General features: G+C 40.3%; 1 protein-coding gene across 2 annotated transcripts; it reads right to left on the bottom strand.

The window, feature by feature from the left end:
- Positions 1–1,224: 1,224 nt before the first annotated feature.
- On the bottom strand, positions 1,225–24,803 carry ERCC3 (ERCC excision repair 3, TFIIH core complex helicase subunit). 2 transcript variants are annotated; one of them, XM_075028712.1, is made up of 15 exons: positions 24,720–24,802; positions 24,365–24,570; positions 22,935–23,171; positions 22,231–22,280; positions 20,709–20,844; positions 20,335–20,499; positions 19,062–19,266; positions 17,074–17,388; positions 15,699–15,883; positions 12,284–12,486; positions 8,725–8,821; positions 8,422–8,539; positions 7,145–7,263; positions 2,943–3,095; positions 1,225–2,098 (listed from the first exon to the last, which is right to left on the bottom strand). In XM_075028712.1, the coding sequence occupies exons 1-15, from the start codon at positions 24,736–24,738 to the stop codon at positions 1,964–1,966; spliced, it is 2,343 nt and encodes a 780-aa protein (XP_074884813.1). In that variant the 5' UTR covers positions 24,739–24,802; the 3' UTR covers positions 1,225–1,963. The 2 variants fall into 2 exon arrangements, 1 of the variants encoding a protein (XP_074884813.1); XR_012650502.1 differs by lacking the exon at positions 1,225–2,098 and adding an exon at positions 4,977–5,140 and having other exon boundaries at positions 24,720–24,803.
- Positions 24,804–25,339: the final 536 nt, after the last annotated feature.

Genomic DNA, 25,339 nt, shown 5'->3' with positions numbered 1-25,339 from the left:
CTGCCGCTCGCAGCTACGGTCTGGAGTAATAACAGGCAGCAATTACTGCAGTAATCATGTTGAAGTAATTAAATCTAAAGTTTGAATACCAACATGCTGTTAACTGAAGCATGGAGTCATTCTTACCTCGTAACATTATTATGCTTTACTTGATGCTGAGTACTGCATCCCACCCAGACCCATTACTTAGAAGAGCAAGATCATTAGTCATCATAGCCAAGATTTACTACAGAAGAACTAAAGCACTGACCTAAATCCAGCTACCACTAGTGCCACAATTACAAAAATCAGTACTACTATTAAGCCATTTCCACATTTAGTAGGGTTTTTTTTTTCAAGTTTATGAAGAGTGGAGAATAGTTCCAAAGCAATTCATAAAGTGTGTTAGAATTATGCAGAGGGACACTGGCTGACTTGCTCAGCTATCCCATTGTCACAGACCCCTCCCATTATACTAAATTATCATTTTTCTACTAACTGTTGCCACAAGAGCTCGTCCAAACTACTATTAGAAGTAAATAATGCTTTAAAACTGGGGAGAGGAAATCAGCACCAGAATACTGCACATAAATCTCTTCTGTATAAGCCACTCAAGCACTGTCATGCCCAGTCCCAGTTTGTGAGGCAGAAGACTCAGAACAAGAGAAAGAACCAGGCATTATGGTGTAGGGCTCAGAGACTAAAGAAACTTTAAACTGAACTGGATCAGTTCCATTTTCAAACTGATAGAGAGACTGAAAACAAGCACCGTGTGTTCTGAATTATGCTTCCAATATTTCTATATTCTCAATTTGCGAATTTATGCTAATAAGAAACAGCATCAATATTTTTCTGAAGCACTTTTGTCATATAACCAGAATAGCTCTACCATACATACTCCTTCCAGTATGGTAAAGATTTATACTGCCCTATTTTGAACCCACACATCAAGATCAGTGTTATTTCACAGGCTGTTCCTAAAACTCTACAAACTCTCAGCAAAAAACCACCTCATAATACAATACCAAGTAGCATAGCTGTTACAATATTAAGCAGATGTTATTTAAAAAGTGTTCTTCTGCCACAAACCACCCCCGCCTCTCCTCAATTCTTCTAGAAATGTACTGCAGTTTTCATTAAGAAAAAGCCCCAAACTCAGGAACCTTTCCTTCACACCTTTGCTTCCAACTCACCTTATGACAAGTCAAAACACTTTGATTCAGTAACTTCTGCAGTAACATTGCACTGTTTAGCAGTTAAGATGGTTTTATTGCATGGTTAATAAATAGAATATAAATGACAAGGGAAACAGCTTTTATTTCAGTAACTTTTCAACAGTAGCAAGAAAAATGAGGAAAAACGGAGCACAGGATTTATTTGTATTTACTACACACTTTCCTTGAGTTTACTTTGGAGACAGAGTCCCTCTTTCTCCTTGTCTTGGAACTTCAAAATATTTCCAAACAATCTGTTAGAATTTTAAGACAGGTTAAATCATAAGTATAAATTAGCTCCCAGATTAAAAATATTATGTAAAGTGCTCCTACCAGGATTTGTTCAGCTCAGTGAATGATTTTTATTTAAGCATTTTTAAAAACAGTATTTTGTTGAGCAGACACAATAATCAGATAAATAATATTTCAAACATCAGTACAAATGCCATTTACAAAACCTTTCCAGAATTCTTCTGAAAAAGGGTCTTCAGCTGATAAAAATAAATTCTATTAATTACCCTGAAAACCAGACAGGTATAACCAGGATCCAGTCACTGGATAATATCTTTCCTGTGGTAAGATTTAGTTCCTTTTTTCCTTTCACATTCACCCATGAAAGCACATATATTGCTAAGTAAATATGTGGCCATATAGATGCATATAAAAAAAAGTCTTTTAAAGGACCTGTCAGAAATTTCAACTCCATATTTTTAGTTATGGAATCAGGTACATGGATCCACAGTTTTAACAAAATGCACACATGAAGGACATCATTTCCGGAAGCGTTTAAATAGTGGATGGATGTGTTTATTTGAAGATGCCTTACTCCGTGAAGAGTGGTATTCCATGTAAACCGTATCATCTGCTCCTGACATAGAGCTCATTGTGCCTGTGCGACGTGACACCTGCAAGTAAGGGGAGAAAAAAACACATGCTTTGTGTGTGATTAGATAGACCAACTCTAACCTCGTGATGCCCCCTGGCTACTGGGCAGCACTGTTTATTTAGTGATCTTAATGCCAAAAAAGCCTTCAAAGTTTTTTTTCTTAAGAAAAATTTCTACAAAGAAAATCACTGCCTGCCACTCATCATAAGTATATAAACGTATGTAAGGTTTAATATGGAAAGATACCTTGGAGTGGGAACTCCTAATGCATTTCAGCACAATGCCATTTAGCTAAAAATTAACCCTAGAAAATTATTACCACTTGTAGCTTGATTTTACCTTATGTATCAATAAATCTTTCAGGCCATTTATTTTTCTCACATCTGCTGCTGAAAATGTCAAACTACTACCTATAATAATAGTACTTCTCTTGAAAATGAACAAAAGTGGCCCTTAGGCTTCTGCCCTCTGGGCATGAGGAAATCAGGGCATGATTCAAGGAGCACAGTGTCACAAAAGAGTATGTGCTGTGACATATCCGTATCTTAGAAATGTTTTAAAATATTTTCATTGCTCGTGACTTAGAATATTTACTTCCAAACCTGTAACAACAGATCTGTCATCTTCTCCCTCAAACATGAGGGAGAATTCCATGTCTAACTTTTTTCTAATGCCCAACAAGTTAATTACTCAAATAGCTAAGTGCTAATGCAGCTTAAAAAAAAAAAATAAAAAAAAAATCTGTTCTCCAATGTTTCACAAAGATACTAGGGCATCAATGACGGCACCACATTTAGAACTAAAATGAAATAGTCCAGTTCTGTCACGTTTGTGGTCATCCTTTTCAAAGCATTCTCCATTACCTGAGCTGACTTTGAACCATATTCTCCAGCGACTACTTCCTCCTCAGCATCCAGGTCAGATGCTTGCAGGACTTTCTGGAGAAGCTGCTGCTGTTCTTCTTTGGATGAAAAAGAAAGTTCTTCTTCCTCCATGCCCGCAAGCTTTGTTATTACCTAAGAAACAGAGCACAGTACAAGGTGAGGGCTCTTCCTCCTCAGTGCTAGCTATTCAAAACCAAGACAAGGATTTCTGATTCCGCATCCTGTTGGAACTGCCTTCAACTTTTATTAATGGTATGAACAGCTTAACACTATGGATAGTGCAGATACATATAAAATCTTGCTAAGTGGTGTACACACATGCACACACCCACATCCCTTGTTATATCCTAGCTGGAAATGCAAAATACAAACCTTTGGGGGGAAAAAAAAAAAGAAAAGATCTGGACAGAGAATGTCAGCCAAACACTGTCCATACCAGCTTGACCAAGAACCTGACCAAAGCACATATAGCTCAGATGAATACTCAACTTACTGCAAGGTCAGCTTCATGCTGTGGGCTCTAGATGTGTCTAGTTTAAGAACTAGTACTTTATATTTAACAAAAGTAATCCTCTAGCTTTCCCGACACTGAGAATTTAGCAATAAACATTGAGGAACATGGGAGAAAAAACCCTAACAAGTTGAGATGTATGATGAGTCGTTGAGAGACAATGCGACAACCTGCAACTAAGCACCAGAAGCAGAGCAAAAGGAGTCTTTCAACCTTTGTGTACTTAGACACAAGGTAACTTAGCTGTTTCATTTGTTCTCTTTGAAATTCGATGACAATGGATGCAGGGCACATGCCATCTACTGGCAATACAGTGCCATACATGTCATTAGCTGAAAAACCTCCTCTTCTGAAGAATTGAAAAGCTCTCAAGCTTCTCTTATAAAGCTTTATAATAGGCATCTTGCTTTCTTAATTAGAGGTATTTTGAAAATTTCACAAGATTTTTTCCTGCAGTTAAATGCATTCTGGTAAACGTATGTTTATACATGAGAGTCTCAGTTTTCCCACTATGTTTCCAACCTGAAGAAGTTTTGAGAAGGACATTCTAATTCAGCCATTTCCCTTATATAGTGTTTCCCCTCCTCATCTTTCTTTTTCAGCTTACCTCTTGAGTTAATACAATTAGAAACTAATTACCTCAGTAATCTTGGCTGGATCTGATCACAAAGACTGATTTAAAAAAATATAAATACAGCTTAAGGTAAACCAAATCCACATTAGATGCAAAGTACTATTTTTGAAAAACGGGGTAGTGAAATACTAGAACAAACAATTGGTGTTGTGGGCTGTTGTCAATGGCAATTTCGAATTCAAATACGGATGTCTTCATGAGAAACATCCTAGCTTTAAGAATCCATTCAGGGAAGCAACCTGTCCTACTATATGGCTAAAGGAACACTATGGTCCCCCCTCTGTTTGTTTAGAAGGGCATGTCCTATGATCATCTCAAAACCAAAGAAAAAGGAGTCACAAAAATCAGTTTTAAATTGCATTAGCCTGTTTCCAGTTGTGGTTGCAAAACAGTACGAATGTGATTCATAGAATGGAAAGAATTCCTGCTGCATCATCATTTTTTTAAGCTGTTCAACAGATGCCAAGTTTAAAGTTATCCCCAATTCTTTGATATAGTGAGTTCTTCTGCTGTTGGTTTAAAATTGAATATAGCCTAATTTCAGCCTCTAAATAAAAACACGATACAGTAAATAATTGAACTATGGTTAGGTAATCAATAAAACCTGCTAGCAGTAAACTCCAAGCAGTAAATTGTGATGACAAGACTCCTATTTAAGAAGTAAAAACAAAATATGTGATTTAGCAAAAAAATATTATTATTCCAGTCCTCTTTTTGATGAAAGGCAGAGAATGGAGCTATTGAGAGATGGTGAGAAGAAAGTAAGTCCTAGAAGAAAAGACTGTTACCCTTTTAAAGGAGTAATAAATTTTTAGTAATTTAGGAACAAAAATTCTGAAGGAGAGGACATCAGTACTGAAATAATTACCTAAAGATGAGGTAGAGTCTCCGTATTTGGAAGAATAAGATCTGCTGGGAATGAGATACACATAGTTGATCCTGGCTTGGAATGAAGAAACACAATAGATGGCTTCTTGGAAGTTTCTTCCACCCCTATTTTCTTTGATGCCAGCTATGACTAAGGCTTAAAGTCTGGCAAACAGAAGAAAATAGATATTCTAACATTTTAATCCTAAACTGCAAATAAAGAATGTTCCAGTACTGTTCAGCTAAAATGTTGCTCCAGATACTGAGCTGCCACTTGCACTGCTTTTTTTCCAATATTACACCAAAGCTCCTAGGACTAGGTCTTCCTTGCAAAATAAAAATCCCTCTATTTTAGCCTCTTTCTTGGTTCTAAAATCCAAAGCATTCAAATATAAGGGATTTGTCTAATCTTCTTGGCCATAGCCGCATAGATGCAATTGCTGTAATTAGTTGCAGCTTAGTAGTGATCTACAATTTTGTCAAAATACATTCACTACAAAGCAAAACAAGGTTTTTACCTATAAAGACTGTGGCATGTCTGTTTCAGTGTAAGGACCCCCTTAAAGCTCTCTTTAATGGGCCACTGATTACAGAGCAATTATTTACTTTAGCATAACTGCAGTTCAGCAAGGCTTTACCCATAGAGATGTCCCGTACTGCATGTATATGCCTCATGAGGAAAAGCTCTGAAATAGCTGAAGTGCAATCCAGTGGAGGCTGCCTGCCCTGGCACCTCATGCAATCTTTGCATGATTCTGTCAACACCATAAGCTTGAGCTTGCTCTCTAAAGGCAGATATGGGAGCCTTATCTTTTACTCTTCTTCTTAGCAACGTTTCTTATTGGGAAGGCCTCTAATCAGAGCAGTAAACTCCAGTTTTGTAAAGGAATATTTACCTAAAAGCAAGAGCTATCGTGACACTCTGTTGCCTTTAACAACCCAATAGATGAGCACATGGGGCAGCCCATGTATTAGAAAAAAAATAAATGAGATACACCATGAAATCTATAAAATAGAGGAGCTTTAGTGGAGTGAGATTTTATGTTTGGAAGAAGATGACACACAGAAATACATAATAAACTGAAGTACAAGGCGTGATCAATTTTCAAGTATGTCTGGGAGAAATGAGACAGCATTCAGCCCTTTACAAAAGGGACTTTAGGGGAAACTTGTGACTTTCAAGTCATGACTCTGTTACATTGTCAACACTGAAAATGTTCTCTATTTTGAGGGGTGTGGTTTAGTTTTAGGTCAGATTTCTACTCTGCAGTAACAGTCTTTTCCTGCAGTAAATTCTGTCATTTCTTAATCAACATTCAACCCAGTGATTTTGGAGATATACTTCATTCCATGACAGAACATTACAAGAGGAAAGTCAAACTGTTGGTGGAAGCAAAATTAGCACAGTCTGAAGACCACCATTAGCCAGAATAATTTCTGCTAACACAGAGCCACCATATCAACAAGTCTGCATCCTGACTGATTTTCTGTACCACTGTGGGCTTTGCACAGCACTGTGGAAATGGTGCATGAGACTAGTGTGTAGACAAGGATCCCTGAAAGGTATTTGTTTTGGAATGGGTTGCTACACACTTCAGACACCTAACTTTATGATTCCCAGAGTCAGATGTATGAATGTAGGACGGATGAATCCCGCCCATTGTATGTTGTCCTTAGCCATAAAGAAAAAGATTTTCTTCCCCTAGTGAAATACTGGTCTGAAACTGGAGTTCTTTGGAAATTATTTGTGACTTGTGAAATTTTGGAAGTTTTCTGAATTGCTGCCGGCCACTATGACATAAATATCTATCAGCAATGCTTTATGCATAACCAGTATGATAATGTATAATAGGAGGCCTGCATGGATGGACAACTGAACAGCATAAATATAAACCAACCATGCAAGTAACGTTCCACTTCACTCCCCAATGGGTCCTTGGTTGGAAGTTAGAATACTTACTTTTCTAGAAGCTGTACTAAGCTACTTTTATCTACCCTCACAGTAATAGAGACGATAAGACAATACTGGAACAGTTCTTGCTTGCGAGCAAAACCTTCATTAACACACTCCATAAGCAGTATTCTCAAGTATTTGACCTAGTACTAACATGAAAGAATATGAGTTATATTCTTAGGCCACAATTATAATAAATAGAAGGGACAAGTTACCTTGAAGCTATAACCTTGATCTACGAGAAACCGTTGTCGCTTTGTTGAATATGCCATTTCCTGAGTGTCTTGGGATACAAGAGAATAAAAAAAGGCATTGTATTCCTCTGCAACCATGCCTAGGAGACAAAGACACTGAGTGATTAGTTCCATTTGGAACACTGCAACAAAGAACAAAAAAAGGACTGAATACTGGTGTTTAAATAAGTTGTCTCTCCACAAAAACAATTTGCAAAGTTTAGCTGCAGCCAGACCTTACACAAACTGACTGACGAAGTACACAGCACAGAAATTCCTACTCTTGTTCTTAATAACTTCAGAATGGGTGAAAAGGAAAAAACAGAAAGCACAATTACACTGGTGCTCTGAAAAGAACCTGCTTCTTTATTATGCTAGGCAAGGTGAAAGATAAAATTATTTTTAAGTCTATAATGTAAGGAAGAAGTAAAAAGTCAAAAGCAAGGATTGCAACACATGTCAAAAAAGTTCAATAGAAAAAGACAAAGGAGAAGTTTTATCAATGTAAACCGGTGTTTGCAGTGGTTTTGCATTAAAAAAAGTGAGACAAAAGATATTTAGCTAAGAATTCATAGGGCTATTTGAAACCCAGGATATACCAGGCTGCGTACAATTTATTTTTTTTACACTTGCAGTCCGTAAGATCTATTACCCAAACAGCACTGGGTTATCTTTTAAAACCCAAGGTTTCACTAAGACTTTGTTAATTCACTAACATAGGTTTTGGATGCATTTTCAAACAAAGCCTCAGCTGTAACAAGCACAAACTGCACATAAAATAAGTGTATGCAGATCTTAGAGTGCAAGTAGAAGGTGTTTTAAAAATCATTCTTCTAAACAAAAAGCTCCTTGGTTATGTTTTGCAAAAAAACAACTAGTTGGAAACAAATCCCATTTTTAGAAGAAAGTAATCTGCAGTATCAAAAATGTGCTTTCTAGAGACTTGCTTTTTAGAGTAATACTACAATTTTTTAAAAACGATTCCATGTTAAGGAAATTATCAAGGAATGAAAAAATAAAAGAACCACCAAAGAACAAAAAGTTCATTTTCCTTCAGCTTTTTTTGTCCTTTGGAAGTTTTCCCAAGACAAAGCTTTACTGACCCAGAAAATGCTTTCATTCACAGGTATATAGGCATATTCTCTTTGACTAAAACATAATCCAAGGCCAATATAAAGAAGTATCACGAATATCCAGTTTCTCTGCAGTTCTATGATACTATGACCCAAGGCCCAGAGCCCAACAACCACCTCATTTACCTTTTTTGGCTCTCAGCACTCGCCCCAGTCTTTGAGCCTCCTGTCTTCGAGACCCACCATGGGACGAAATCTGAATCAGAACATTGGCTTCTGGCAGATCGAAGGATGTGTCACCTACCTATAACACAGAAGCAGCCTCTGAGCAGTATCTTATTTCCATATATGATCAACAAAGACTTAATACAAAGTACACCTTTGTGACCTGCGATACAAAGATGTCAAATGCACAACATGCATGTATAACTTACTCTTAAATGAAGTTCACTCTGAAGATAGGCATAAGGACTGAATGTCCTCACTTACCTTGGAAATGAAAATAGTGTTGATTTTTGGATTGTGCTTGAAGTTTTGTAGAATTTGCATTCTTTCTCCTTGTGCAGTAGGACCATATATGTAGGGTCTGAAAAGAACAGAACATATGCAAATTAAATCAATTCAAGATTTGTCAATCATTTCTTATGAGGTACTAAGATACCATGGCAGGGAGCACAGTACACAAAACAAAACAGATTTTGGTACAGCTTACAGTTTACTTACAGCTTGTTTGGCTATTTATGGCAGCTGCACAATTGTTTGTGGAACCCTCTGCCACAACCCAGTCTGCCAGAAATAAATTCCGACAGTTATAAATGTTTTGCAATTACATGCACCAATGAAGCTATATATCAACAGACTGAAGGCATTTGCTAAGCCTACATGAAAGACTGAAGGCAGCTGTTAAAATAAGAGATTTTTTCCCCAAAATCTACTGAGTTAGCACACTGACAGCTGCAACTTTTACTTCCTATTTAAACACTTGAAAATCCAGGCTTCTCTATCAATGACATGCTGAGTGTCACAAGTTGGCTGCTGGGTATTGTTCTGGGAGAATTATTTTTGCTTTTGAAGCTAACCTCTTGCCCCTCCTAATACCTTCTGAATCTACTGAAATGAGAACAAGGTCCCAAACATTCCATGGCCACGAGCAGCTCACAGTGGCATTTTACCTAAGGTTTCTAACGTTTGACAATGACTCACCTGCAACATTTAATATCTCAACCCAGAAGGCTCACACAAACTCTCAGTCACCCACAGACTTCATGAGTAACTTGGGCTACTATGAATTTTCAAGATTCTCTCTAGACTCTGGCTGTTTTCCTCCTGCCTAAGCAGATTTAAAAAAAAAAGCAAGCAGCTAGAAACGGCAAAGCCCACACAAAAAATGAGAAGCATGCAGGAGTGCATAGCCACTGCTTTTTCATCTGTTTCACTACTTTTCCAAATGCATGTTAACAAGCATCTCCAAATAACAGGAATCAAGTTCTACAATTTCTATTTTGTTCCCACTTCCACACATTATTTCTAACACAAGGAACAACCTCAAATGTTTCATTTACCTTTTAATATTGCAAATACATGGGTGGTAGCTGAACGTAAACATGCAGTGCACAGTACTAAGGTTTTCTATTCTTACCAACTAATTCCTGTGCATTGGCTCCTCTTGCTTTCTTTACTACAAACTTTATTCTAGTTTTTCTTTTACCGAACAATCCTAGTTACCTGTAATCTAATTCTTCTACTTAGTGTATTTAACCAGATTTTTAGAAAAACACAGCTAGAACATGAAAGTGGCAAATTAGTCAACTCTGAAAAAATACCATTGTTTTTCAATTAGTAGCTTTCAGTAATATTTTAAGCCTTATTTAAAATTTCATTTAAAATTTAAATCATGATGATTTTAATCCCCAACAAAAGTTAAATGGAAGTTTTAAACTGCATCTAAAGCATTTGTGAGCCTTCTGTTTCTTAAAGCCATCAAGAAGGTGTTCAAACACATTTTTTATTAAGAACAGAGTAACCTAGAACTCTTGGCTATCAATCCTCCATTTTAACCTGCCCAGATCCTACTTGGCAATGATTCATTAACATATATCTGACCATGTTCCTGAACCTAGAACATCCAATGCAAAATTGACTTTTTTTTTTTGACTCCTTTTCCTCGCTGCAAAAAGACATTTGAGAAATTTGGAAAGACAGATCCCTCTCCCATTAACTGACATAACTGTCAAAACCATGGAGGCATAGTCCTCCAGAAACAGTGATTTAAAGATATTAATAACACCAGTAAAGAACAGTCAGCACATGAGCTATATGACACTGGATGACAGACTCATGGGAAGACAGACTCATGACAGAGTAAAAGGTGGCTACGTAAATTTGAATTCTGCAGCCCTCAAAATTATAGTCAAAATAATTCCTGCCATGTGCATGGTCTTTCCCTGCTAGCACCAAGGGAAAGGGGGGTACGGGAGGAGCCGGCAGAGACAGCCAGACAATGGCCATCTCTCCTGGAGCGCACCCACCCTACGTGCTTGAATCAGGTCATGAGAAGTGCAGCGGGAACCATCCACCTACTGGGCCAGCAGAGGCCAGGCAGACACCCCCAGCCACTACCGCCGTAACCCCTGGGCTGCTCTCTCCTCCTTACGCATGTGATTCCTGCCTCACCCAAACCGAGAGCTCCCTTTGTTTCAGCCTGTTTCAGCAAACTATGACAGAAAATTCTCTGGTTAAAATAAAGACTCCCTCATCTTTATCCAGCACTGCAAGCCTCCTTTCTTTCTAACACTGACAGCCATATAACCTAGAGCTCCATAAATGATGTGAGGAATGGAGAATTCACTCAAGAACGTGAAAAGTAAGCACCTAATATTTCTTCAACTGTTTTTCCTGCCATGCTTCTGCAGCGTCTACCCCACTTAACAACTGTTGTGCTACTTAGCAAGCACCCCCCCAGCATCGCCTTCGCTAAAGGCTTTTTCTGTGGTGCACTGAACACTGCTAGAGACATTCCAGAGGCATCATTACAGCTAATCTCTGTCCAGACAGATTAAAAAAAATGATGAAAGAGACCACGGGTGTTGGAATTCATCCAGTACCATTAGCTCTGCTTACTATTTGATGTCACAGCAAGCCAACACAACATGGCTGTTAAACTACAGTCAAAACCGATCATGAATTTTGGAAAGTGTAAGGCTTGTTTGTGGTTTTGCTAAGAAGTACTGCTGAAATTCCTAGACATGAAATCATACACAGTCAAAATGCCCCACAGCTTCCAGCAAGCAGGTGTTATTTGGACTTGTCAAAGAAAGGATGAGGCCAGCTTCTATGCTTATTTTCCCCAATAACTGCTCTATGCCTTATCCTGGCAAACACTCTCCCTGATCATCCCTCCCCAAACCCTACAAACACACTGATGCTAACTCCTCATTAAACTCTATTTGTACAACCTTCTCTAATTGCAGTCACGTTAGAGTCATTTAAGGTAGCGGAGAAGCTCATGGGAGCCATATCCTTTGGTACAGCACAGATCCCCAAAAAACTTGTCTTACCTAAAAAACCTAAGGTTAAGACCTTTTGAGAATCTGAAGAGGAATGCCCTGGGTCTCAGAAGATCTTGATACACTCCAGAGAGTGTATATTTGAAAACCTCTGTCTCAGAGAGTCGGGAGAAGCTACCGTCTGTTAAAGAAATAGTTCTAGTGATATTTTTAAAAGTCCCTCATTTTTCCACTGGCTTTAATAATAATAATAAAATGGATTGAAAAATACCAGCAGTCTTTCACAGGAATCTTAGATGAAAACTCCTCTTCAGGCAAGTACTAAACAGAGATTCTTTTCAAACAGTTCTACACCAAAATAATGTTGCAGTGCCAATAAAATCCATCCAAAAAAATGCCCTCCTGAGCTCCTTTTTATATAGGAAGATTGGAGTTAAAGTATTACAAGAAACATCTAAAGACTACTGAAAGCTGTGAGATTACAAGACGATTTTCCAGGAAGGAGGAAAACAACGGTGCCGTTATTAGTTGTAAACACTTACTTCCCAAGTCTGATTGCATATTCCTTCAGTGCAAACACATTGTCAGCAAATACGATGATTTTATCATTCCGTCGCTCATGAAACTTAATCAGGAACTGGCAGGCTCTGAATTTATTTGGGTTCATGGTGTACAGCAATATCCGTTTCTTTGTTTTGATAGCTACGTATTCTCTATAAAATTCAGGTGACATTGGGCACCAAACCTAGAATTAAAAAACATACATACATGCACACACAAAGTAACCCTCCATTATTTATTTATTTTATTCCCATGGGAATTGAAAAGATACTGGGGGGATGACAATGCATTATAACTTTCTGTATAGCACAGGCCACAGGTTTTAACACAGTAATATCTGTACTAAAATGAAAGCTACTGGCTGGCGTAGTCCCCAGCACTGCCAAACTGTTTAACCTCATTAATATTCTGGCCTTCCACAATGCTTCGGCAGCGAGATCCATGACAGAAATAGGCAGCAGGACTGGAACAGGACTGGAAGATATTTCCGTTACCTTTCATATTTGGTAATTTTACTGAATGCTACGACTTTTTACAGAGCAATAATTAAAGGCATTAACTGTCTGTGTAATCACCCTGTCACAGCAGTCAAAGCTTTTTCCATAAAAATTAATTTTCATCCATATTCTGAAAGCTCAGAGACACATTTAGTCTTAATTACAGAACAAATTTACCAATCTTTTTTTCATATACCCACAAAGGAGTGACCTTTATTTTAACAGCTATTGAGTCTACACCTTTCAAAACGCTAGGAATGATTAGAAGTTTTCAACAGGTTTCCCTAACTATTATTTTATTATGTAAATACATATCATAGCACTGCACAAGTCTAGGCTTACTGAGGCATTTTTTCTACTGTAGCAAGAAAATAGAAAAAATTATGAAGTTTAAAAGTTTATGCCAATGCAGTGACACTATCTATAGCGTATAATGACACTATCCATAGTGCATATAATTCAGAAGACAGTCATTCTGCTGTACATGGGTTATTCCCCCATATCCACTGCACAGTTCAAATTAACAGAATACTGCAAAGAAAAGCCTCTTTCATAACCATTGTTCAGCTAAGGAAGTTACGTGACAATTTACAGAAGTTTATTTAAACAATCTGAATTGTCTGTACTGTTAAGAACTACTTTTTTGTTTCAAAACATCTCTTCCAGTGAGTTAAATGCTAGAGATGGCTTTTTTAATCCCTTAACTACATTAACAATAAACTTATGCATTGAATAGGCACTGTTGTTGTTGTATGCTGTCTATATGAAAGATTTAAAATTCTTAAATCAGAAGAGAATATTTCAAAGTGAGAATGAGATATGAATACTGAACATTTGATTGTAGTAAAATACTTCATCTATTGCTCAATGCTTCTGACTACATGGCAAACAATATATTTTGATTTGTATTTGCAATCTCTTCTGGATTTAGAAATGGATAAAATCTTCTCACTCCAATAATCTTTTCATTTTTACATTTTGCAAGATGCATACTTCAAACCAATAACTTAGTATGGCAGCAGGGAAAGGATTATTTCTAAGTTACAAAACCCTGAAAATACAATTAAAGAACAGGCTTGTTCTCTTTTTTAAACTTCTTTTAACTCTTTAAACTGTGCTGCTTGTTCGCCTTTAGAGCAGTGAAAGAGTAGTACCTGCAATGACCACGACCTGCCTTATCAGACAGCAAAACTGCCCTCTCTTGCCACCTGGAAAGAACTGCACTTAAAGAGCAGACCAGATATCTTTCTTGGCTATGGGGAATAAGCCAAGTTGATTAAAGATGCTACTTCTCAACAACATGTCAAGAAAATCCAAACAAATATGCAATGCAGTTGTGCATGCATTAGACTTGTTATTTATCAGGCATCAACATTGGTTTTTTTCATTCTTTGCTTTTGGTAGTCCCACTGAATGTTATTTCAAAACAGTGGCCTGAAGAATACAAATTTGCAGAATTTTCACATCATTCAGAACAAAGGCAGCCCATGCTTCACTTTTCAATGTCTAAAGGGAAGTTCAGGGACTGAGAAGAATTATGCTCCCAAGGCAGAATTAACCAAAGTGCCTAAGCAGTCAAATTTGATTTTGCAGACTGGTTACTTTCCCCTCAAGATAGTTATTTTCTAGATGCTCTACCCTTGCATTCTATTACTTAAAAATAGTTGTGGGGTTTTTTTTCTTCTACAACCTCCAGTCTGCACAAAGTTCAGAAGAACAGCTGACCTGCATCTTCATCTTTTATTCCAGCACCGGAGCTAGGAAAAATTGCACGAAACTAGCAAGACAGGTTTAAAAAAAAGAAAACAAACCAACAACAACCAACAACAAACCAACAACAAACCAACACCCCCCCCCCCCAAACAACAACAAAAAAAAACGAAAAAGAAAGCAAAAAAAGCCCAGGAAAAACCCAAGAGAGAGTTATGAAACTCTACCATTGCACACTGCAGCTACTAAAACTTTACTTCTGTTCAGTGGGAGTCTGGACAAGTTCATGAAAAAGAAACCCACTGATGGTTACAGAAACCACGTATAGCTCGTGAATAATTGAGGACTTGGAGAAGTATGAGAAGTAACAGATATGTTTGCCCTGTTTCTATACTCTTCCCTAAGGATCTTCCTTGACAATTACCAGAGACTATATAGTTAGACCTTTAGTCTGACCTAGAAAGGTTACTTTAATGTTCTAACATGCCTGTGTTTAAGGTTTCCACTTCCCTGATACCAGATTTTTCTCTCATTCATATGCTGGAAAGAACAGAGGTCACACCATTATATTGGAAAGAAATAGTAAGATCCAGTCCTATGTTTTCAATTTTCACCCTCGTGCATTCAGGCTTGAAATAAGCAGGTGTTTTCTTACGTTTTTTAAACTTTCTATTATCCTTCTTCATTTTAAGAGTTACAAGAATTTTCCTCAAACAACCACAGACTGTCTGCCGATTGAAGTCTCTAAAGAAGTCTCTAAAAAGCTTCCAGCACACCACCTGATGTTATGCTCATCATAACATGATGTTACGCTACCACAGAGAACTGAGCTTAAGATACAAAGTCAAGTCAGACAACACAAACGTCAATGGCATCGAACTAGGTCTACAACACTGCAACCACTGTTCACGTTTCTGAATGCTGACTTGGAGACAGCCGATCAAGCACCACAATCCCCACAAACAGGAATAGTGCTGAAGTCCCTCTGAAGAACATGCAGCTACTGGATTTGCCTACCACATGTTCCTATTGACCAGCGACAACCTGGCCTAAACTACAAAGTAAATGAAAAGTCTTCAGGGCACCTGTTTTTCCCAGTTAAATACTTACAATTTTATACATCTTCCTTAAAAAAGAAGTTATACACATACTAAATAAACACTAGTAGTACCAAAAAGCAGAGCATCACCTCAGCACACTGGACTTTAGCAATGTAGCCACTGTTCTGCAGCTCCATCCAGTTGGCTTCATAGAGCTTTGGTCCGATCAGGAAGTTCAGGTCAACAATTTTATCATCTTCTCTGACCAGTGTAGCAGTCAGCCCCAGTTTACAATGAGCTTGTACAATAGTGAGCACACGTCTGAACATTTTTGCTAAGAAATGCAAGACAAATTTTCTGTTTACTTTCCTGAATGGATTTAGAAGACAAATACTGCAACTTAAAAAAACCACTTTCATCAACTCCTGAACACAAAGCAAACACAGTGTTGGGAAATTTTACCCCATTTTACGTACAATTCTAACAAATCTGCGTTACAGCAAAACTTCATGCTGATTGCAGCTTTAGTTTACATCTTCAGTGTACTTTGAAAATCCCTGTAAACCTTCTGGCATCTTTATTATTTCCCATTTCCTGAGAGAAAATCAATATATTCAGAGATTACATGGCTTGTTTTAGGCCATAAAGTATTTCATAGAAAGAACTATGACACAAGGACTCTTGGCTAACTGTCACATTCAGGACTTCTAGTATATGACAGAATTGCTCATCCTTAGTATTGCTAGAGTTCACAGAGGAGATTCTATACCTTAACTTTTATGAAACCAAGAAAGAACAAAAGTGAAAGAACAGTGGCAGCAACATGCTACTTTGCTAAAATGGCAGTTAGTCATCAAGGTCTACTTCTGAAATCCATCATTTCTGTAGACACCACATTATATTCAAATGAAATCATGAGAACAAGGTAGAGCAGCTAACAGAATCCTGGGTGGTATTTTTAGCCAGGTTTATTCCACAGACACTTTAATACTACATTATTGCTTTCCAATAGTATAGATCTCAATTACATAGTAATTTCAAATACAACAGCTATTTCTGGACAGTAATCACTATGGTAACTCATTTTATTGAATAGAAATAGATATTAAAAGCTAGCCTACGGTACCACTATATCTCGAAAGGAAAGGCAAATGAATTCCTCTCCTCTTCAAATTTATCTACAGCAAAATTATACAAATGTAGTTCAGGTATCTTAAGAGCACTTTATCAACCTACACAGAAAAAGGCACTTGTATTTTACACTGCCGTTATAGAAAACACAGTGCCTAATTTGAAGGGTTTCAGAAAACTAACAGTCAGCTAAAACTCTGTAGTATCAGGGAAAAAAAAAAAAAAAAAGAAAAAAAGCAAGTAGAACAAGGCGGTTTATTTGTCTCAAAACTAAGCTATGGTTTACTCACCATATTAATCACAAGAAAAGACAGCAAAAAACACCACTTCTAAAAGAGCAGAGTAACATTAACAGTGTAAATAACATGAAAGGTTTGCACACCGTTTCCTTACCAGGGATAGTATGTACTTCATCAAGTATCATAAGGCCCCACTCTTGACTTTTAAGCCACTCCATTACTCTTTCTGCTTCCCAGGATCTTTTTGTCGTGTGTCCCAACATGGAATATGTGCTGATAGCTATAGAACAGCCAATGGGCTTGTCTTTGGCATCAGAAGTGAACCGACATATCTGGCTGTCATCGATGGTAGACCACATCTTGAATTGGGCCTTCCACTGCTCTACAGACACTGCAGAATTACCAAGGACCAGACACCGCTTGCGGACCGTACATGCAGCTGTCACTCCAACTAGAGACTTGCCAGCACCTGCAGGGGAAGAAGAGTGATATTCATTAGTCATCTTTCAGATATTACTGGAGTAGGAGGAAAAAAACAAAAGAGCAAAAGAAAACAGGAAAACTGTGAGAGGATATGAAATCATGTAAGGGCAAATTCTTTGTTGTTTCTTCACTATAATAGTCTTAAAAAAAAATAATCATAGAATCATAGAATGGTTTGGGTTGGAAGGGACCTTAAAGATCATCTAGTTCCAACCCCCTGCCATGGGCAGGGACACCTTCCACTAGACCAGGTTGCTCAAAGCCCCATCCAACCTGGTCTTGAACACTGCCAGGGATGGGGCATCCACAACCTCTCTGGGCAACCTCTTCCAGTGTCTCACCACCCTCACAGTGAAGAACTTCTTCCTTACATCTAATATAAATCTATGCTCTTTCAGTTTAAAACCATTACCCCTCGTCCTATCGCTACACTCCCTGTTAAGGAGTCCCTCCCCATCTTTCCTGTAGGCTGCTATAAGGTCTCCCTGGAGCCTCCTCTTCTCCAGGGTGAACAACCTCAACTCCCTCAGCCTGTCCTCATCAGGCAGGTGCTTCAGCCCCCTAACCATCTTCATGGCCCTCCTCTGGACTCGATCCAAGAGGTCCACGTCTTTCTTATGCTGGGGGCCCCAGAACTGGATGCAGTACTCCAGGTGGGGTCTCACGAGAGCGGAGTAGAGGGGCAGAATCACCTCCCTCGACCTGCTAGCCACAATTCTCTTGATACAGCCCAGGATATGGTTGGCTTTGTGGGCTGCAAACACACACTGCCAGGTCATGTTGAGCTTAGAAAGAAATGGAGTATTCACTCCTAAAAAACCAGCTGGAATGTCTGTTGGACACGTAACTGTATTTTCTCAAGAAATTAATTGTAAACAATGGCTTTGACAATTAGAAGCAATCATTTTAATGCTTGCTTAATTTCAAAAGCATGTTAAATTCCAGGTGGCTACAGAAAGCTTGCCCTAGAGGTGACCTTTCCCACTGCCCCTCCCAGCTATGTTCATCCCCTCACATAGCAAGTCCCTAAATCTTTCCATTCCTCCTTCACACTTCTTCCAGCATCCCTTACACACTCTCAGGCCCCTGCCGTATCTCCCATGTGCCTCCTCCACTCTCAATATGAAGGTCACTGGCATGCAGTCTCCTGTTCTATCCCTTTTCCGTTGCTTCCCGTAGGTTGTCCCAATCTGCACATTCCTCATTTCTTTCTCAAGCTCCCCTGCCCAGAACTTGTGCACATGAGCTCTTTTCTTCCTTGCACCCCCCCTTATGCCATATTTGTATTTCCAGTTCCCCCCAGTCTCCCCATTCCCAAGCAAGGAGCAAATGATTCCAATGGCAACAGCTTTACAATTCACTGGAAGATCAGCAGAGCTGACTTAGAGGGAACAGTGAAAGCATGAATGGTAATCTGAAGCTACTACAACCACAAATCAGTTCATCAGTCACTACAGGGATGTAAGCAGATGCCTGACAGCTCTATTAACCAGGCTCTCCCTCACCACAGCCTCACCATCCACTTGCTAAAAACCAACAGGACTCTGCACATTGGTACCCAGAACAGTCCCTACTTCTGTTTGAAATCTAAGCAGCTGTCATATTTGGAAGTTGCTTTACTACAGGCGAATAAAGAACAAAACCAACCCAGAAACTTACCACATGGCAAGACAATCACACCAGATCTGGCTCGCCCATTTCCAAACATCTTCCTTAGGCTTTTCTCTTGATAGGGCCTGAGGACAGCTGTAGGTTTCAGATCAATATTAATATCAGGATTCACAGAATCATTTCTGAAATCATATTCTGCCAGCAAGGGGTACTCCAAATGGATACAACGCTTCTGAAGTTCTTCAATCATCTCCTGAAGAAGAAACAAAGCGTCAGATGGTAAATTCTCCACATCTGAATCTTCTTTTTTCTTTTTTCTTACACACAACCAGATTATATAGTACCATGCAAAGTTACATTTATTTTTTATGCTCATGAAGTTTGCAAGAGTTAAAGTTTATTCCAAAACCTTTATTCATGATCACCCCTGCCCCCTCAAACATTTTAAATAACAGCTGATATTAGAGAGGGCTATTTAGACAAACGGAAAAACATGACGCATTAATCTCCGATGTGTTGTTTATCCGGCAGTGACTAAATTACATTATGAAGTCCTGCAACAAGGAACTCAGTAACAGACACAAAAGGTTCTGTGTGTTACACAGATGGACCTACCAAAGCTGCACATCTGTTATGTGGAAAATCTCCATACCTTGGTAATGCAGTTATTCCACCACAATGACAGGTTGATTCAATCACCAAGAGGTTGTTGGTTTGGGTTTTTTAAAATAAACAAAATAGTTACTAAGTTATCTTTTTAAAAAAATTCTGTTTTCCCCACTTAGACATCATTAGAATCACCGAGTCCAAAAACAACTTGAGAAATTCTACAAAAGCTCTCTGAAGGTCAAGCCAGGACTGTGCTCCAACCTCCAGCTACCCTTCTCAAGCTGTAAAATCAGAACCACCAAGAGTTCCTTCTGCAAACATGAACCACAAAATAAAAACGGGGCGGGGGGAGGGGGGGGAAGCACTCTGAAACCAACAGCAGATTTGCCCTCCACTGAATTCTCCCTTGTCTTGCACAAAGCAACACTAGGCCACACATGACAGGAACCTCCCTCAGTCCCTAGAGCCTTTCTCTGGCCTGTGAGCACTACGCCTTGTGGGTAGGGAAGGAACAATGCCCAGTCTGCCGCCCTCTGTACAGAAGAGGAAGATTCAAAGATTTTGGTAGGCAGAAGGAAAGAAATGTTAATGACTTCCAGCGATCTCCCCTATCAAACAAAGAGCCACAGTACTTTACAAAGTTCTCATGCTTATTTGCAAGTCCTGGGCACGTTCCTCAAAGCTACAAATGCAGAGACTAAAATACTTGTACCTGCTTGACTTCAAAGGACACTGTCTGTGTTTCCTCCTCCTCCTCCTCATCTTTGTCCATCTGTTCATAAAACTCAAATAAGTCAGCTGGGACATCTTGCTTATTTTGAGCATCTGTTCCCTGTGATGTTGATGGACCAAAGCCACCTTCACTGGATTTGGAAATCTGAAATAGATGGGACAGGAATTTTCACCAAGGGTTTCATTAGAGACACACTCTGCCCCCCTCCCAGTTTGGGCTTGTTAAGAAGGCACAGATCATTGCTGATAGAACCAAAAGCAACTGCTGATACAACAAACAAACAATAACAACTTCAAATTACTCAACAGTTTATCTACTGTTAGTTCAATAATTTTGAAACATGCGCAACATACCGCAGATTTACTTGTGAATGTCTCTGTAATGAGCTCTGTTTCTTCACCCTCAGCGTTTCTCAAGCGACAGTCCCTAATTACATGGTCTTGCAGAAGCTGCTGAATGACATCAGGGTGTGTACTTTCCACAAAATACCTAAAATTAAGAACAAACCCCCCAATTTTTATGAACTAATCAACTGAATAACTTACAGGAAGAGTGGCACTGATGCTTAAATATATAGCTATCCCAGATGCACTCTCAAGTATCCAATCTTGGGGGTGGCAATTTAAAAATAAAGAAATTATGGCAATCAAAATTTTTAAAAGATGCCTCATACCAAAACCATCGTGCACTTTGCCGTTATCCATGTTGCTCAAATGTTCCCTAACATAACATGAGTGGGAAAACTCCAGCAGAACTGCCTAGAGAGACCTCTCACGTACATGTCTTATTTATGACACATGACACGTCAATTTTTTTGAGACTGAATTGAGGCAAGTCTGTGAAAACACTGAATGTAATGTTTTAAAGTCCTGCCCACGGGACCAAAAAAGCCCCAAAGACAAAAATCTAAAACCTCCAAAACACAAACCATCTAAAAATTTAAATGAGTGCATCCTGAAATTGTTTCTCTCCCTGCAAATTCATCGATAATGATGCTGCTTGGAGATCACAGTTAAAATATGAGCCAAGAGAGACTTAAGTCTGAAGCAGCATAGGAGAAATCTTTTTCTCAGAAACACCTAGGAAGAGGACAAAAACCTGCTAGTAACTAATACTAGTGTTAGTTCTACCCAAAGCAGCAGGTTCAAAAAAGCAGCAGCACAAGCAAAGCATTAGATTATAGTCCCAGGGCTTATCCATGGCTGTTGGACAACAAAGAATTTTGCAGAAGAAATAAAAGGAATAAAGAGAAAACACAGGCAAGGTACAGACATAGGCTTTGGGTTTCTGCTGTCTCCTTCCTTTCCCTCTTCCTACCACAGAATCGCAGGTTTAGATAAAATTGGTCAGCTCTCAACTAGCTGACCTCTCAAGGTCCCTTCCAACGTTATCTTCTACGTTTAAAACAAATCAGATTCAACCCAGCAACAAGCATACACCTCTTGCCAATGGATTTGCTTATGCTTTCTGACTAACGGATTACAAGTCAGAATACACAAGACTGAAGGACAGCTGTAGAAAAACTTGTCTAACCAGGCTCGTGTAAATTACTAAGGAATGAATGAAACAATTATCTGAAAACTTTAAGGATATACTGCCAGTCCAAGCAATAAAGAAACAAGCTAGGATATCAAATTTGCAACCTACTTCTAAAAACATAATGATAACCAGTAGCAGCTCAGGACAGCCAAACTGTTCATTCATTGACTAATGTACTAAACGCTTTCAACAACTGAAAAAGCGATCTTGTATTGACAGATGCTACACTCAGCTGGGAGCAGTAAGACTCAACAGCTACTGAGACCACTCATTTATGCACAGCTGTGCATTTGGAAGACTTCCTCTGCCATGCTAGTTAAGAAAGAAGCCACTTACCTGTTATGCTTCAGTACCAGCTTCACCTTCCCATAGCTGACAGTACACAGCTACAAACGGACAAGAGCAGTCATTAGGAATAGGCAAAAGAGTGATTCCATGTTTGGGACCAAATGCTGCAATGCAGTTTAAGTCTTTGTGGGGAAGCATGGTATCATAAAACATTTACTTGTAATGTTGCTATACTTATGGAACAAACCTGAAAAGGAATTTTCAGAAGACGCACACATCACCTGACACAGAAGATGAGTCACAGATATTCAGTTTTTATATCCAATTCCAATCTGCTTCCCAGACTGCAAGAACATACTTGCAGGATAAGGTAGGCTATATTTTATAGTGCCTGGCTATTCCAGACTGCCTCCTATGTTCACAGTCTTCTTCCAGAGCAAATCTGAGGAAACTTTCCCCACGTACAATTCCTACTGGCTGCAAGTGTGCACAGATGCTTGAGTTTGCTTTTTTTTTTAAGATATAAACCCCATGCAGGATATATCGTGAAAATAGTATGTGTGCAGCAATATACTATAGAAAAACACAAAAAAATAAGATGAAGCCTCTGTTCTCTCAAAACAGTGACAAAATAGAATAAGACAGTAAAAACAATGAACGATTAAAAAAAATAAATCAATTAAGAAGCAGCAGCAGGAAAGGATTTCACTAGCAGCAGTAGATATATATCCAATGCCAATAAAATAGTTTACCTTGATAAACTGAATTATTCCATCTGGGACTCCAGTTTTGCTCAGTTTTTGTAAATAATCTGTGATGTCGCTTGTTTGTAAGCCAACACTAACAGCAGCATACAACGAGTAAGCAGTCAGCTTGTACTCATGAATGTGGGTTGGTCTGCACACAGGCTCAGCAATGGCAACCAAAAAATCCTGTGCGTATTTGTAAACTGGAGAAAAGGCTTCCAGAAAAATATGGCCGTCAGGAGCCTATAGAAATAAAAAGGAATGCTGAAGGTACAACGGTGTTAGTTGAACAGAATCAGGCATTTCCTATAAAGCAGCTGTTACGATATCGAGCCAGTCCACCACTTAGGTAGCAACGCATCATAGAGTTTCAAAAAAAGCATTTGCCCTAACAACTAAGTTACAAGAAAAAGAAGGAAGGAGACACAAGAACATACAAATTCTGTCTTCTGGAACGGTCCTCGATTATTTGTCCCTGTCCCTGTCCCTTCTATACCACTAAGAATAAACCACACCCAGATCAATTAAGCTTTTCCAGACTGACACGTTGGGATATTTTTTTCTTTTTTAATGCTAAGCAAATTGCTTGAGCAGAGGCAATCTTCCAGGCCTGCTGCCCCGAAACAAAACAAAACTCCTCACTCCTTTTACACAGAAGAAATGGAGGAGGAAAGATAGCACTTGTGTGTCACAGCATTCAGTAACAGACACCTTGCAGATGCTGGCAGGGCAGCCACCTCTTCTCTATATGCTGTTAGTACCAGCCAAGCCTTGGACAGGTTTATCATTGTCTCTTTCAAGGCAGGTAAAACCAATGGTACCAGTTACAGAGAATGACACCAGACTGTCTTTAACCCTGTTTCATTGCAGCATACAAACACCACTGCTGTGTCACCGCAACAACAGACCCCGCTCGTGTCTTTAGCCACCGCAGTCGCTTCTACAGGCCATTTTATCTCCCTCCCAGAAACATCTGGCTAAAGGCGCTCCACCGCCCCCTCCTGTCAACGGCACCCCCACGGCAAGGGATGCCGGAGAGAGAGGGGGCCTGCGAGCAGACTGCTGGGATGGGAGCAATCCACCCGGGCTTTCCGAGGGGCTCCCAGGCGGGGGCCGGCGGCCTTGCCTCGGGCGGCCCCAGGCTGCTCGCAGCCCGCACGGGCGCTGCGGGTACGGCGCTCGCCCACCCCGGCGGCGCCCGGGCAACGCCGCCTCCGAGGCAGCGGCCGAGGCCCACGAAGGCGACCCTGTCAGCTTCCCCCCGCCAACCTCCCCCGGTCAGGGACAGGCCCACGGCAGCCGGGGCACCTGCCCAGCCCCGCGGCGCGTCTCGCTCCGTGACGAACCGCAGTTAACGGGAAGGGCTGGCGCGGCAGGGCGGCCCGGCCGCCCTCACCCCCCCGCCGAGGGAGCTCCCGCCCGCCCTCCCGCCGTACCACCCAGAGGGGACGCGAGGCGTGGTCGGCCTTCAGGGGCATCTGCTGCCGGTAGTCCTTCGCCCCGTACTCGTCCACTTTGGTGCCGCTGTCCTCCACCTGCTTCCCCGCCGCGGACGGCACCGCCTCCTGCGACTCCTTGCCGGGAGCGTCGTCTTCGTCGTCCTCGTCGTCATCGTAATGGCGCTTCTTGGACTTCTTCTTATCTGGGAGCAAAGCCGGAGCCGTGAACGGGGCGGCACGGCCGCCACCCGGCCCGGCGGCACCCCACAGCGGACCTCCCCGCCCCGCGTTCCCCCGGCCCCGCTGCCCCCCGCCCGGCCCGGCCCGGTCCGCCCCGGCCCGCTCCGCTCACCCCGCTCCTTCCTGCCCATGGCCGCCGCGCAGCGCCCCCGCCGCACGCCAGCGGCCGGCCGGCGCGTCACTTCCGCCGCGCGGGAGGGGACGAGGCGCGCAGCGGGCGACCCACGCCGAACGCGCCGTCGATTTTCTGTTCCCGGGGCCGCCCCCGGCGCGGGGCGGGAGGCGCGGGCGGGCAAGGGCGCGGGGCCTCGGTGACGGCGGGCCAAGGCTGAGAAATGGCATTTTTAACAAAATAACAAATTAAAAACACAGGCTTCGGCAAAGCGTATCTTAAATTAAAAAACAAACAAACAAACAAACAAAAAAACAAACCACAAAAAACCGCCAATTGGAAATTCAGGGAGGAGAGACTGACATTCCGCATTCTTCTAAAGGACAAAACTCTTAAAAGAGAAATGACACTGTTGTCCCTACAGAGTGTTTTAATATATTTCTAAGTACAATTCGTGTCTGATTTTGGAAATACAAATACATTTCGAATGGTTAAAAACAAAAATTAAAAAAATATTCTGAACATCAGCCAGCTGAAAATATATTTATCTAGTAAATCATCTCTCAAAGCTTTTATATATTTAATTATTCTAACTAAACATAGTACCCTTAAAAAACAAG

The sequence above is a fragment of the Buteo buteo genome, chromosome 5 (genome assembly GCF_964188355.1).
Source record: "Buteo buteo chromosome 5, bButBut1.hap1.1, whole genome shotgun sequence".
Lineage (NCBI taxonomy): Eukaryota > Metazoa > Chordata > Aves > Accipitriformes > Accipitridae > Buteo > Buteo buteo.
The sequence above is the reverse complement of the archived record's forward strand: the minus strand, read 5'-3'. Positions and strand labels throughout refer to the sequence as shown.